The following is a 15,829-nucleotide window of genomic DNA, read 5'->3' as shown; positions in this document are numbered from 1 at the left end:
AAAAAACTGTCAAACCTGCCACCTCGCAAGGTCCTAGGTTTGAAAGTTGTTTGCCAATGTGAGGGTCATTTAAATCGACGATCGACATTTGAAAGACGAGTTTTCGGGCCAGACCTTTAAAAAACGCATTTTTCCAGAGTACGGCAGTTGACTGGTTAAAGGAAAGCAGTGGAATAATACGGGAAATGAAATTAGATTGAATTCTCGTTATATTTCATTGCAACCCCCGCCCCCCCCCCACACACACACACACAGACACACACATACACACACCACCCTCCCCAAAAATATCTAACTGTTTAGGACTGGTTGCAAGCTACTGTTATAGATTATTCTACAGGAATCAAAGATTGGGATCATAGGAAAATGTGGTTTAGACTGGCTTGGAATAGGTCATAAAAGAATCGGTTGGGTGTTATAATACATCGGATCACATCCAAGTCCGATGGTATAGTTGAAGAAAAAAGAAGATTTGGTGGAAAGATGTTGATAGGCTTTTATTGATTGATCCGGATCTGAAACCGAGCTGAAAATGACCCACCTCTTTTAAAATGCAAAACAAAGTGGTCTGATGAAGTGCTATCGACATCCGGTAAGCAGCATGATACAATTGACCAGTGCGAATAATATATGTAGTAACACATTTTAACCATTTTATAGCAATGACAATTGATTGCAAGTGAAATAATTAGGAAGTATGTTTCGGGTGTTGTAAAGAATGATCTAGAATTATGGTCTTTAGATTTTGGGAAAATGTATGATTATAGCAAATAATAGCACATTAATATTAACATCAGTCTGTATAAATGTATAAATTATTTTATGGTACTTGAACTTATGCAAAACGGCAATTTTCCGCAAATTTCCTCCCGATTCATCGTGTGGCTAGAGTTTCCTCATTTTACTTTATGTTGTAAATCTTTTTTTTTTTTTTTGAGTCTTATTTCTTCTTTCTCATCATCTTACACGAACATATATCAACAAATGTCCTGTTGAACTTGCTGGAAAACATTATGTAGAGGATAAAGTTGATGCTTGAGTTGATCAAGATGAGGAGCATGGAGACGGAAGTCGCAACAAAGTTGACGTTGTGCCAGTATGGATTTCGAAGTTTCGGGTAAAGACCTTGGAAAAAGGCAAGGAGGAATGTCGGGAAAATAAGAACAAGAAAAGTGACACACACAGCCATCAACATTTTCAGCGCTTTTATGTCAATTGGAGAAGCTCTTTGCTGCATTTCTCGATCAACTGAAAAATCTGATTTCACAGACGTCTGTTTTGATACTGACGACTTTTCTATTCCACTGTTTTCACCCTGTCCTTCGTGGTAGACCTTGGTGTTGCCACTAAACCCGCCTGAAAGAAAATTCCTCTTTTTTCCCATCCTCCAGATCTTGACTGAAATGGTTATGCAACAGAAAAGCGTCACAAAGAGAAGAAACGCCCCGACAGAGATATTGATGAAGTAACTGTTGTAATGATTGAAGAGCAGCTCTCGCTCTTTGTAGAAGGAAGTAATTGACGGAACGGCAACAGTCTTATTCAGCTTTGGATGCAAATTCCACTGCAAGTCAAACATTGTAAAAAGGGGTATCAGTGCTAAATACCAGACCACATGGGTCATGATCACAAGGACAGTCATTCTACGAACTGTCACCCAACTTCTTACACGGAAAGGAAAGTAAACAGCGAGAGCTCTCTCAAAAGCGATGATGGCCACGTGCGTGTTGGAGATCAGAGACCAAACTCGATTCAGCGTCAAAAAATGGTAACTGACGACAAAACCTTCAACAGTCATTCCCAAGGCAATGTCGAAATGTCCGATGATGAGGGAAATTTTCCTCAAAGGCATCGTCAAAACAAGCAGCAAATCTGCTACCGCCATTGAGACGAGCAAGATGTTGTTTGTGCTTTTGAAGCCGTGGATACACAAGATGATGATACTCAAGATGTTGCCAATGGATCCAATCACGGACAGCCCGTTGATAATGTATACATTTATGACGGTTTCGATTATATTGAAAACTTGCTTGGAGATGGGGGCGTCATCAGGTACGGCCATCAATAAAAAAGGCAGAATTGGAGGATCAAGATTGGGCGGCATGGGGCGTAAGCCTGTTGTATCATTTGGTGGTCGGGTTGGTATGGAGTTGTTTCCGTTCATACTGAAGTGGTTCGTTTCTGTGATGATGTCCTTTTCGTCGTCGTCTTTGTCGTCAAGAATGTTGATTTTTAGTTTAATTCTAGACTGGAAATAACGAAAATGGTTAAATGCATAAACATCGTTACTGTAAATATGTAAACTTTAGTTTCTTAATTAGTTTTAAAACAAGGGGCATTGACACGATCTTGATAAGAGATAGTGATGATGATGATGATGATGATGATGAAGATGATGATGATGATGATGATGATGATGATGATGATGATGATGATGATGATGATGATGGTGGTGGTGGTGGTGGTGGTGGTGATGGTGATGTTGATTATGATAAGGATGGTCGGGAGGGGGGGGGGCTTGAATCGTATCCGAAGTAACTGGACTGCAGCCAAGGGATCAATCGCAAAGGTGTTGCCTTGAAGATAGAGATAGCAACAGTTTTCTGAGGAAGCTGGCGGGAACTAATTGGGGTGCTAATCAGGCGCTTCTGAGGACTTTCGCCCTAGCACTGTGCTTTTCCACCGCGGAGTATTGCGTTCTAGTGTGGGGTAGGAGCAAGAACGTTGGGAAGATAGATGTAAAATTTTGCAAGAACATGCATATAGTGTCGACAATGCTGGAAACAGCATATAAAGAATGGGGCGCGATAATGGCAGCACCCCCCCCCCCCAACTCCACCCTGATGGCTGGTGGGAGACGATCACCTGGCAGCTGGCTATAGAAAAAAGAGAGAGAGGAGAACTTGGGAACTGCCCTCTCAGGCGCATAATAGGTAGGTGAAGCCCCAGCACGAGCCGGTAGCGCTTTTACTTAGCTCATATGACTCCGGACGGGGTTACACATACGCAATGGAAGTTGACTTAGAAAAATTCGGTCTCGTGTGGGAGGTGGGGATATAGCCTTCTCGAAACTGAGAGATAATTTTTCAGGTTTCTGTACCAGCAAGAGGAGGCATTGGGTGGCTGCAAACAGACTGTCGTCGAGAACCTTTCTAACTTCGTCCACCTGACATCTGTGAAAAATTTCCACCTGTCCCACATTCACATGATGCGACAAAAACTCGAAACCGCAGGGCATCTGGTTGAGCGTTGTATTCTGACAAGCTACCGGGCGAGTTCGCGATTGTACACAAATGTGACAACGAATCACCTGGATTGCCCCTAATGGAACACCGCCCTGACGTTCGGTGGGAGTGCTTGAGGCATATCAGGGGCAAATGTGTAATTCAGATTGACCGACACTAGACCATCCCGGATGTCGAACGATACGCGAGCGCCTTGGACGGTCCGCCCTGATGTGTGACGGAATGGAGATCCAACCCGGTGCCAAAATGGCTTCGGACATCCCGGGCTCCACACTACTACAGCACAATGATCAACTCCAGAACGCATTCTTAATGGCGAAGCGGTCGGCCACCTAGCCAAATACTACCGCGATTGTGTCGCCAGGGTCGTCGGCAAGGTCGAGAAATCAGCGAACGTCCCAACTCAACTTCAGCTGGAAAATGTGATATCGGGGTCAGCGACCTGACAAACACACTGTCCTTCAATATCGAGAGCCATAGTTAAAAAATGAGCTTTTATCCGGAATTTCGCAAAGACAGCACCGGGATGTGAGGCAGACACAATTGCCAAGGATATAAAGAACCGTAGCAAACGGGTCCCGAATCAGTCTTTCGCAAGGCATACTGTACGATTTTTGACTCGCTACCTGCGGACGAAGAGTCGAACTGGACATCCCCATAGGTCCCCGAGAAGTGGGTACAGCCATTAGCGGTGTAAAGAACGGAAAAGCAACAGGTATAGATGGCCTATATTCCACAGGTGTGGAAGCACGCTAAGATATTTGCCTGTACAAACTTTTGGAGCGTGTTTCTATTGAGCGGCCGGGCGGTGCACAACGGAACAGTTCATTACCCTTACAGAGATGATTGAAGCAGGGTTCGAAAGGAAAAAGTAAACTGGTGCTGTATCTATAGACCTATCAGCGGCAGCGGAGTACGATACGGTCTGGAGCAATGGGTTTATGCTCAAACTTGCAAAGATCATAAGGTGCAAAAAAAAACCCTTGAAATTGTTCTCTTCAGTCTTAGGGCAAAGACAATTCTACGTCGCCCTGGGAGACACCACGAGCAAAGTCAGGAAACTGAGGCATGGGGTCTTTCAGGGATCTGTTCTGGCGCCAATGTTGTTTAACGTCTACATTCGCGACATGGAAAACACTTCCTTCATGAGACTGGGATACGCAGACGACTGGGCGCTCGTTACTCAAAGTAAGGCGTGGACCCGTCTCAAGAGCGTACTCAGTGAGGACGTTACCAGATTCAAATCATACGTTTACAAGTGGTACCTGAAGATGAACACTTCAAAAACCTTGGGCGCAGCATTCTATCAATGCAGTGGCTGGCACACCCGTAAACTGAATGTCCTCATAGGGGACCAGCTTCTCCCATATGAGCCGAATCCGAAGTACCTGGGGGTTACGCTAAACCGCAGTCTTACCTATCGGGTCCATCTCGAAGGAGTTGCCAGGAAGGTAGAGAAACGAAACAGTCTTCTGAGGAAGCTGGTGGGAACAACTTTGGGAGCTTATCAAGCGCTCCTGAGGACGTCCGCCTTGACAGTATGCTATTCCACTGCGGAGCATTGCGCTCCAGTGTGGGGTAGAAGCAAGAACGTTGAGAAGGAAGATGTAAAACTTCGCAAGTCCATGCATATAGTGTCGGGAACGCTGGCAGCGCTGCCTGGAAAATGGGGCACGATGATGGCAGCAATCCAGCCCGCTAATATCCGGGGGGGGGGGGGGGGGGGGGGATATACGATTACGAACAAGTGACTAAATCGAATCAAAAGAGAGGGAAAGTAGATATCCCTCTCAAGTGCATAATGGACGGTGCCCCTATTTCGAGCCGAAGTAAGTCCCGGCAACCCTTGTAGTAGCTTCCCTGACTTCGGACAGAGATGCATATTATACGAGATGGAAGTTGGTTTGGACGAATTCAATTCCTCGAGGGGCGGGGATATCAACTCCTCAAAACTGGGGGAGAAGTTGTCAGGCTTTTCCGCCAGCAAGAGGAGACAATGGGTGGCAGCGAGCCGACCGGTCGATTTGCCATCTGTATATTAAATTATATTATAGTTGTACCGTGGAAACAGAAAACAAAACAAACCTTTATGTAACGAAAACCTTCTAAGAGGGTCCGAAGCCAAACGTGACATGTAAGTACTTTATTCTTGTTGTTGCTGTTGTTGTTGTTGTTGTTGTTGTTATTATTATTATTATTATTATTATTATTATTATTATTATTATTATTATTATTATTATTATTATTATTATTATTATTATTGTTGTTGTTGTTCAGAAGATGAATGTAAAAACGCTTAGGTGCGAAGGGTTTTTTTCTTTACGCGGCTTGTTTTGTAGTTTTTATTGAAATGAAGTTGCGATTTCCCACTAATGTCTTTCATTGCCAACTAAATGATTGTATCAAATGAATGAAATAGTTTTATTATTTCTCTTTGGTATTGAGGAAAACAGGATTTTACTATAGCATAATAGCAAAAAATAGTGTGAGGCGTCCCTATAAACCCTTGAAAAAACAACAACATAACAGGAACTGTCAAGCAGCCGGTTTTAATAAAAATAGATTTTGATGCGTAATGATACCACAATGATAATTCTTATGGTCAAATCGTCAAACTCAAGAACTAATCGGTGTAAAAAAGAATAAATGTTGATAAGAAATTATAGGGGTGAAGTCACGGGAGTGGTATTATAATAATAGTATTCGTAATCTGCTGCGTTTGAAATTTCGAACTCGTTCCCAGTGCCCGCTTCAAAATAATAATAATAATAATAATAATAATAATAATAATAATAATAATAATAATAATAATAATAATAATAATAATAATAATAATAATAATGATGATGATGATGATGATGCTGCTGATGATGATGATGATGATGACGACGATGATGATGATGATGACGTAATCGGATCTTTTCTCAAAATTCATCAACACACTAAATCGGTTCAGACAAGCACCTCTAAACCATTACTCACGTTATTGCAGGAGTTCATGTCCAGAAACTTACGACAATTTAATCCGTCACAAAGAGTTAAGTGAGACGCTTTATGTAAAGTGTCACACACAAAGATCAAAGCAAAGGTAAGAAAATCGGCTCTTTTATCAGTTTTCTAGCCATATACCATGCACATTTCCGTTCGGCTCTTACCAGGAACAACTCACCGAAGCCTCGTGGTTGAACTATTGTCTCAACAAACACACACACACACACACACACACACACACACACTCAAACGCATATATACACGTACAAGCGCGCTTATCACACAAACCGACCTGATGGTGATCATATTTTAAAACAATTTCATTGAACAATTCAGACACTCACCTCTTTATCTTTTTGACTTTAAAGCGTCACTGCCTCGTATTATATTGTGGAAAACAATGAGTTAGGCCTCTTTTATAAAGCTACGTCCAAGCACAGTTCCGTCGTCTATGTGATAATGGGGGGGGGGGGGGGGGGGGGGGGGGGGGGGGGAAGACAAAAGCGCATTTCTCCCTCACTCTCTCTTTCATAATCGGATTTTGCCATTTACCACCATCGATACCAGGAGCCTCAACGATACCTAGAACATCGCCAATAGAACAGTAAAGTTTGCTGCCCCAAACGTAAACAAAGGTCGAGAAGCACGTGGCAAACCACATGTTCCTGTCTTGACAGCTCACGTTCCAATGTAAATAATAGAAAAAAATAACCTTTAAAATTTGGCTGTTAGGTGGCAAAAGAAACACATATTCATAAATACTCGACCATGCATCAAATAATGTCTAGATATGGATATTTTATGGAACAAAAGGTAAAATTTTCTAAAATTTATCAAAAGTTACAGTCTATCTATTTTTAGACCAGAGCAAATTATTGCGCTGGTGTGAACAAAACGAGAATTATTCGGAGCCTGATTTTCATAATAATTTAGCCTTATATTATTCTTTCTGCAACTGTTAGATTTTATGTAAACATATTTTCAATACTGAAAGTGTATTGCTTACAACTCAAACTACAAAATTGGGAGACCTATATTGTGCGTAAATTATTCCGGTCCCTAACGGAAATCACTAGCAACTTGTTATTGTTTACGTTTGGGGCACCTAACTTTACTGCTCTATACTCGGCTCAACTTTCCATTACTGTCCACATAATATTAGAGACTAGCTAAGTCTAATGAAACATCACCAGATACTGGGGGGGGGGGGGGGGGGGGGGGTGGGGGGGTGGGGGGGGGGGGGGGTTCGCGTTTGTGTGTATCTTTACTTTGATTGTTTCATCGTTTAAGTATTAATCATATTATGAAACAAATCTAGTTGTTTCATAATATGGTTAATACTTAAACGATGAAGTAAATCAATTACGGTATTTATATCTGCATTGCTACATGCAGCAATGCAAGGGCCAGTTCATTTCATACCTGGAGCGGAAAGCAGTTAGTTTATTAAGCTATTTAGGACACTTCTCCAAATCGGTTTGTCGGTCCGTGGAAGATCCAGGTCGCTTAAAGTTTGTACACTATAGAGTTCTCAGATTGTTTTATTTATTTCCATTAGGGGAATGCTTTTGTCACCAAATGTGTCCCTTAGTTGTGTCCGACATAGTGGATAGTTATCCTCTCTTGATGTTGTTTTTGTTCACAATAGGGGGCAGATTCAGTACAAAGTTGCAACTTGTATGTACAATACCATGCATGATAGTTCTTCCGTCATCTCCAAGATCCGTGTTTAGTGTACAATCCATATTGGGCACTGTGCTCAACTTTAATAACTTTAAGAGGACCCAATTTTTGTTTTGAATTACCTAAAGCGACGTGTACTTTATGCAGGTCTGACATCCAAACTCAGTTATGGGCCTAGTTTAACGTTGTATTGGACAATATTTTGCATCATTTTTTTAGATTTCTATTACAGCAATGAGCCCATAATGAATTAGGTTATCAGACCTGCAAGTAAGTCCATATCGATATAAACCCAAAGAAGAAAAAAAGCTCAGTTTTTTTTTTTTTAAATAATAAATAAATAAATAAATGACTCACTTACAAGTATTAACTAAACGATAGGACTATAAACTAGATACTTTCTGCGTTGAGGAATAAAAATAGAAAAGTTGTAAAATTGTTATTTGGACCATGAAAAGGGTACGTTTTTGTAAAAGTAAACAACTAAATATCTGTAAAATTTTGGTACATTTTTCTCAAAAACCATAAAAGATATCTAGAAATTTATTACGTACGTATTCAATATTGTTATCTAAAATAATACAATGCAGAGACATTTTATTAAAAAATGGACTCGTTTATAAGGAGTTTTGATTTTAGCCATGGGCATGACCTAATGCGGAAAGTTTTGTGAAAAAGAGGCATTTCAGAGAACAAAATATTTTTTAAAATTCTAATCATTATATAAAATAAAACCTCTATATTTTTCAAGATATTAATTATTATAAACAGCATGTCACATTTTGAAGGAATAGGCCTAGCCATCACATAGTTTTATGTACCTTTGCGATAGGAAACTCATGAAAAATTCATTCTGAAAAAAATGGGGAAGCGTATCAGGAATGTAATTGTAACATGAAGAAAATTGGGAAATAAAATTAGTGTTTCTGTTTAGTGGGTAAAGTTATAAAAAAAATTGGGATACACCAAGAAATTCATAGCAAATGTTTTGTGAAATTGATAATCTTACCAAGAATATTGAAATTTCACCCACAATCCCCCTTAATTCTAAACTCTCAGAACCCGATTTAAAGCCGGAGATAAATTGTTTTTCATATTATGTTCCGTGACCTGGATCACCCCTTTTTTTCAATTAGGAGAGGGCAGTTTTCAAAAAGAACATTAAACAGATTAAATCTTTTCTATAAAGGATGCCAACCGGAGACGCCTTTGATGAGAATTTGAGCCAGTTAGTATTGGTTGATTTTTTTCTAGTGAAAAAAAAAAAACAAGAAAAAAAATCAGAAAGCCTATGCTTTTTTAATGCCAAGATATGATCAACAGTTCGCTTAATAAAAAGGATGAACTTTGGATTGTCTTGACTTATTCGACTTATGAGCCTTTCTTATCTTTGTCATCGGACTGGAACCCTCGGTTGCAAATTGACTGCAGTGCCTGAAGATTCTCATCGATATTGAGATTCAGTTGCTGATCTTCTTGCTTGAATACGTGCTAGACAAGACTATCAAAAAACATGTTCCGCCAGACATTGGGCTGGCTTAGCTCCCCAATCTCTGCTGGGTGGACTTACTAATGAGGTAGACCATAATGCAACTGTACTCGTATTCGAAACCTGTCAGTAGTTTGTGAGTTGATTAATCTACTAAATGAGCCAAATCTGACAGGGTTCATGAGTAATGATATGAGGTCAGCCTTGGATATCTGTCTAATGGATTGATATGTGTTTATCAAATCGCAGACTGGTTGTCATGGAGACAAATGGACATAATTTTAAAGGATTATATTATATATTATGACAAGGCATACAATATTTACTGTCGTACTCCGAAAAAAAATTTAGAATTATTGATCAGAAAACTCGACCTTCAAATTTCGATCATTTAAAATTACCCTCTTCTTGTCAAAAAACTTTCGAACCTGGGACTTCATTGAAGTTCCTTGAAGTCCCAAGATTGAGAGTTTTTGACAAAATGAGGGTCATTTTAATCGATTTCAATGATGAGTTTTTTTCTGGTCAAAAATGTTAAAATGTGTTGTTGTTGTTCTGCTATGTGGTCTTGTGGTACGACAATCGCTTTTGTATCGGAAAGTCCTGGGTTTGAGCCTCGCTCGGCGCATAGTTGAGTCCTTGGAAAAGACTCTTTACTCACATTCTCTCACCCATACTCAGGTGTAAAATGAGTACCTGGCCGTTAACAGCGTTGTCTCAGTCGGAAAAAATGTAATATCACCAAGCAGGCGTTATGTCTCTGAACGAGAGTTCTATATATCACCTGTTGCGGTTTGGTAGAGACCCCTTATAAAACGCTTTGAGCACGTTTAGTGGATATTGAACTATATAAATGCTCTACTTTTTTGCTGGTTTTGTGGATTAAAATTTTTGTTTTGTTTTTTCAGACTATGGAGTATAATACTGTATAATAGGGTCAACATTATAATCAGTGACCCGCCGCAGTAATAATATATTATTATATTGGTGAGAACATTTGAGTTTTAAAGCCCAAATTAAATAACAAGACTTAAGAAATTAAAGCAGTAAAAATTTTCAGAAACAAAACTCACTCTCATCAATGAAGGCATTCATCTAAACCAAATTTTCATTGACGCTATGCGTTTAGGAAAAATACTCACAACATCTATCAGCGGTATGGTCGAGATGTTAAAGCATTGCATTGTGATCCGGAAAGGTCCCGGGTTCGATCCCAGTTTCAGACACTTTCGTTTTTTTCCTTGGGCAAGATTATTAACCCCCAATTTGCTCACTTTGGAGACAAATATCACATGGGTGATACCTGTTGACAACAGACATCCTGTTTGATGGATTATATATATTCCTTGATGGATCTATTTGTGTACTGTTTACATCCATCAGCCGGATATAACGTACTAACACACAAAACAATGTGTGACCTTTACCGTTTATAATTTGATTCATAAAATTTAGTGAAAACTAATAGAGAAAAGTCGTGACGTCACTATCCCTATTTTTCCGGTTCAAAAATCCTTGGAAATGTGTATGCAACTAGTCCTTCGGAGGACTGTTTTTATGTTTGTAAGGGTTTTAAGGTGCTTGCAACACATTTAGGTTATATCAGCGCCAGTAAAAAGGGAGAAAATGGGATAGTAAAAATTTCTAGAATGACAATATAAGCACCCAAGAGAAAGTAAGACAAGGGGGAACTGGGAACAAATAGGGATCAGATGTAGATTACAAGAGCATACCACCAATGTACTTAGTTTGAGATCATCTATAAGTCTCATCCGGACACAAGCACAAAATCCAACAAAGAGGAATACACTCAAATGCTTACAATATACATTCATTACAACAAATATAATAATACATAACAATAACAGAGAGATGATTTACAAGGAAAAGAATATCATCTCCAAAAACAATAACTATGCATTTGACTGTTTCCCTCCCAGCCAGGACTCCGGTCAGGGCCATGACAAAACCAAGTAATCTCATTCCAAGACAAAGACAGAAAAACAGATATAAGGGGATAGAAGACACATTATGTACTTCCCTGCCCACTATGGGAGGTCAGAAACTAGTGCGGAGCGGTCATAAGCATGTTTAGGACCGCCGGTTCTACGGTCCCTGGGAAATAAGAACCGCAAGGACCGGTTCCAAGAACCGGTTCCTTTTCGACATTGGCCATTCACAAGGCTCGTTGGGACTTGGGACCGTCAAAGAACCGGTTCTTTTTCGACATTGAGACCGTCAAACGATGGGACCGTGCCTGCAGTAGATGCTGTAGAACCGCTAAGTGAACGTGAGAGCGGAATGACAATTAAAGCACCCAAGAGAAAGTAAGACAAAGGGGAACTGGGAACAAATAGGGATCAGATGTAGATTACAAGAGCATACCACCAATGTACTTAGTTTGAGATCACCTTTAAGTCTCATCCGGACACAAGCACAAAATCCAACAAAGAGGAATACTCAAATGCTTACATTATACAATCATTACAACAAATATAATAATACATAACAATAACATAGAGATGATTTACAAGGAAAAAAATATCATCTCCCAAAACAATAACTATGCATTTGACTGTTTCCCTCCCAGCCAGGACTCCGGTCAGGGCCATGACAAAACCAAGTAATCTCATTCCAAGACAAAGACAGAAAGCATGTTGGAAAACAGATATAAGGGGATAGAAGACACATTATGTACTTCCCTGCCCACTATGGGAGGTCAGAAACTAGTGCGGAGCGGTCATAAGCATGTTTAGGACCGCCGGTTCTACGGTCCCTGGGAAATAAGAACCGCAAGGACCGGTTCCTTTTCGACATTGGCCATGCACAAGGCTCGTTGGGACTTGGGACCGTGAAAGAACCGGTTCTTTTTCGACATTGGGACCGTCAAACGATGGGACCGTGCCTGCAGTAGATGGCTGTAGAACCGCTAAGTGAACGTGAGAGCGGAGAAGGCTTATTACCTCAAAACATGAAAATAGTACTATAACACTATCCATTAAGCATGTGTGTGTGTGTGCGTGTGTGTGTGTGTGTGTGTGTGTGTGTGTCTGCGAAGATTGATGGAGCGGGTCAGGTCAATGTTAGTGTTAGGGAAAAGGGATTGTTAATATTTTGTGTCTGTGGCATGCTGGACCAAAAGTACGGGAAGAGTTTGTTTTTTTATTTGTTTTGTTTTTGTTTTTCGTCTCCATTCCTTTTTTTTCTATTTTTGTGCGGCTATGTGGTCTTGTGTTATGACAATCGCTTTCGGATCGGAATGTCCTGGGTTCGACTCTCGCTCTGCGCCTAGTTGAGTCCTTGAAAGACTCTTTACTCATATCCTATCACCGTAATCAGGTGTAAAATGAGTACCTGGTCGTCAACAGTGTCGTCTCTGTCGGAAAAAAAATTGTAACATCGCCTAACAGGCGTCATATCTCCTTCTACATGTTGCGTGTTGCTATTAGTCAGGGACCCATTGTAAAGCGCTTTGAGCACATTTAGTGGATATTGCGCTATATAAAAGCTCAATTTATTTTTTGATTTTAATTTTTTAAAAATTATTTCTACCTTTGGATAGGACGCTAGTCTATCCCAAAGTACTTTTCGCCAGATCTAACAAACCCAGCTACCCATTCACTGCTGAGTAGACAGGGAGGTCAGAGAAAAAAAGCTCGACTGCACCCGGGATCGATCTCTGGCCTTTTCGTATGAAGATTGCTCTATCAACTGAGCTATCGGGGCCCCCAAATATTCTATTGACCTTTTTTAAAATACAGACGTTATAACTGTCATTTTGGAAGGAAGATATAATATGTGAAACTCATATTATTTGATTAGTTAAAACACCAAACGAAATTTTAATATTAATGTATTCTTTTAAATGACAACGACAATGCGATAGAAAGGAGTGGTGACAAGAGATAGACAAAAGAAGACAAAAAATCGGACTTGCTAGGTTCGAAACACATACACACACATACATCTTTAGTAGTCACATTCATTTCAAACAATAACCCATTAGAGAAGAGCCTTCATCATAGATCATTGTCATTGCGATCACTATGGTGTGGTAAATTTTGAAATTTACCCCGTATAATGGAATCGTCCAAGGCGTGCGCCTCCTGTTCCCCCCATCTCACACACGAAAGGGCGGTTTGCGGAGTGGAGGGAGATAGTCGTCTGTGTCGTTTATTGTATAGCAAAGGGGGTGGGTGCGATTAATTAAGCGGGATGGGTGGTGCTTTGTGGAAGATAGGCAAAAGGACCGAGGCAAAGAATCGCTGGGGCAGTAGTATGGCGCGAAAATCGCTGGGACCGTTGAAAGGTTATGAGAAGTAAGGACCGCCAACGGTTCTCCACTTTGGGACCAGTCCCCGGTTCTCAGCTAAAGGACCGGTCCTCAGCGCGGCACTATCAGAAACCCCACCCAGGTAGTGGTGGTAGAGATAGTGATGTGGTGGTGGTTGTAGTAGTGGTGGTAGTTTTTTGTTGTAGTGGTGGTAGGAAAGGTGATGTGGTGGTGAATATTGTAGAAGTGGTGGTAGAAATGATGTGGTGGACGGCGGTTGTTATTGTTGTAGTGGTGGTAGGAATGATGACGGTTGTAAAAGTATTGGTGGTGGGTATGATGATGTGGTCGTGGTTGTAGTGGTGGTAGAGAAGATAATGTGGTGGTGATTGTTGTATTAATGGTGGTAAAGATGGTGTTGTGGTGATGGCTGTTGTAGTAGTAGTGGTGGTATAGATGATGTGGTGGTGGTTGTTGTTGTAGTAGTGGTGGTAGGAATAATGATGTGGTGGTGGTTGTAGTGGTGGTGATGGGAATGACAACGGTTGTTATTTGTGGTGGGGATGATGATGTGGTGACGGTTGTTGTAGAAATGGCAGCAGAGATGATGATGTGGTGGTGGTTGTTGTAAAAGTGGTAGTAGAGATGATGAGTTGGTGGTTGTTGTAGTAGCGGTGGTATAGGCCTAGATGATGTGGTGGTGATTTTTGTAGCAGTGGTGGTAGGAATGATGATGAGGTGGTGATTGTTATTGTAGCAGTGGTAGGAATGATGATGTGATGGTTTTTGTTGTAGTAGTGGTGGTAGGAATGATGTGAGGTGGTGGTGGTGGTTGTTGTAGTAGTGGCAGTAGAGATGATGATGTGGTGGTGGTTGTTGTAGTAGTGGTAGTAGAGATGATGGTGTGGTGGTGGTTGTTGTAGTTGTGGTAGTAGAGATGATGGTGTGGTGGTGGTTATTGTAGTAGTGGTGCTAGAGATGATGATGTTTTGTGGTTTTGTAGTTGTGGTGGTAGGAATGATGACGGTTGTAAAAATATTGGTGGTGCGGTGGTTGTGGTATTTGTAGTAGTGGTGATATGGATGATGACGATTATGTTACAGTAGTTCATGATTGCATAAACTTCTTAATTCCAGGTAGTAATATTTTGGTCGATTTTTTTTCTCATTTCGATTAAATAAGATCAAATTCAAAGTAATTTATAACCAATCCCATGTGTAAAGCACCCCTAAACAAGGCAAATAGTTTTTGTTGTATGATTAGTCACTGCACTACAGTAACATTAGAATTAAGACGTGGAGTTTGGGACCTTGAAAACTCTTGAGTCAAAGGCAATGATAAGACCAAGGAGATCCTGGCCTTAATCCACGCCTACGTTTTTTTTTTTGTTTTTTGTTTTTTTGTTATTTTATTTCATTTTATTTATTTCCTTATTTATTTTGTTTCATTTTTAAAAATTCATATTTTGAAGTTTTACGTACTTGTGACACTTTTTGGTAATTTCATTGCCAGTATAAAGAAAGAAGATGGGATTGTAAAAAAAACAAATTCTAAATTAATAAGATATTCCTCAGAAAAAGTTTTTAAAAAGGGACCTGGTTCTAACAGGGAACAAGAGCAAACTACCAATATCCTTAGTTTTAGATAACTTGAGAGTCCCATCCCAGCAGAAGCACACGGTACCACTAAGAGGAATACATTCAAATGCTTACAATATATGATTTTTTTTTAACGCAACGAACAAAAACAACTATAACTCTCAAAAGAGAGTCAACTGTATTAAGTTATTGTGACCATTAGTTGAAAAAAATATATATCATATGAATACATCCCTCACAGCAGAGACTATATTATATGTCCAGCGTAAATACGTTTCGTTGAGAAATACGGATGAATTTGTTCTAAGGATCGACATCTTTTCCTTTATTTTACTTTTGTTAGAACTGTAAATTCCAGATCTTGATATATTTTTCCAATATGCTGATATGGTCTAAACTCATCTGTCTAGAACAAAAACAAAAATTGTAATTTGATAAAATTACACAACTCATCACAGTGTGTAGTCTTAAATTCCCATTTACAAGGATTTATCTTTGGCTAAAATTACAAACCTTTGTTTTTAAATTGTAAAACAAATAACGAATGGGA

General features: G+C 40.0%; 1 protein-coding gene across 1 annotated transcript; it reads right to left on the bottom strand.

The window, feature by feature from the left end:
* Nucleotides 1-307: 307 nt before the first annotated feature.
* LOC144969350 (uncharacterized) lies at nucleotides 308-3,238 on the bottom strand. Its single transcript, XM_078908458.1, has 2 exons — nucleotides 3,101-3,238; nucleotides 308-2,248 (listed from the first exon to the last, which is right to left on the bottom strand). The coding sequence occupies exons 1-2, from the start codon at nucleotides 3,236-3,238 to the stop codon at nucleotides 941-943; spliced, it is 1,446 nt and encodes a 481-aa protein (XP_078764584.1). The 3' UTR covers nucleotides 308-940.
* Nucleotides 3,239-15,829: the final 12,591 nt, after the last annotated feature.

The sequence above is a fragment of the Berghia stephanieae genome, chromosome 3 (genome assembly GCF_034508935.2).
Source record: "Berghia stephanieae isolate SIO BIC M18660-M18661 chromosome 3, UCSD_Bste_1.3, whole genome shotgun sequence".
NCBI lineage: Eukaryota > Metazoa > Mollusca > Gastropoda > Nudibranchia > Aeolidiidae > Berghia > Berghia stephanieae.
The sequence above is the reverse complement of the archived record's forward strand: the minus strand, read 5'-3'. Positions and strand labels throughout refer to the sequence as shown.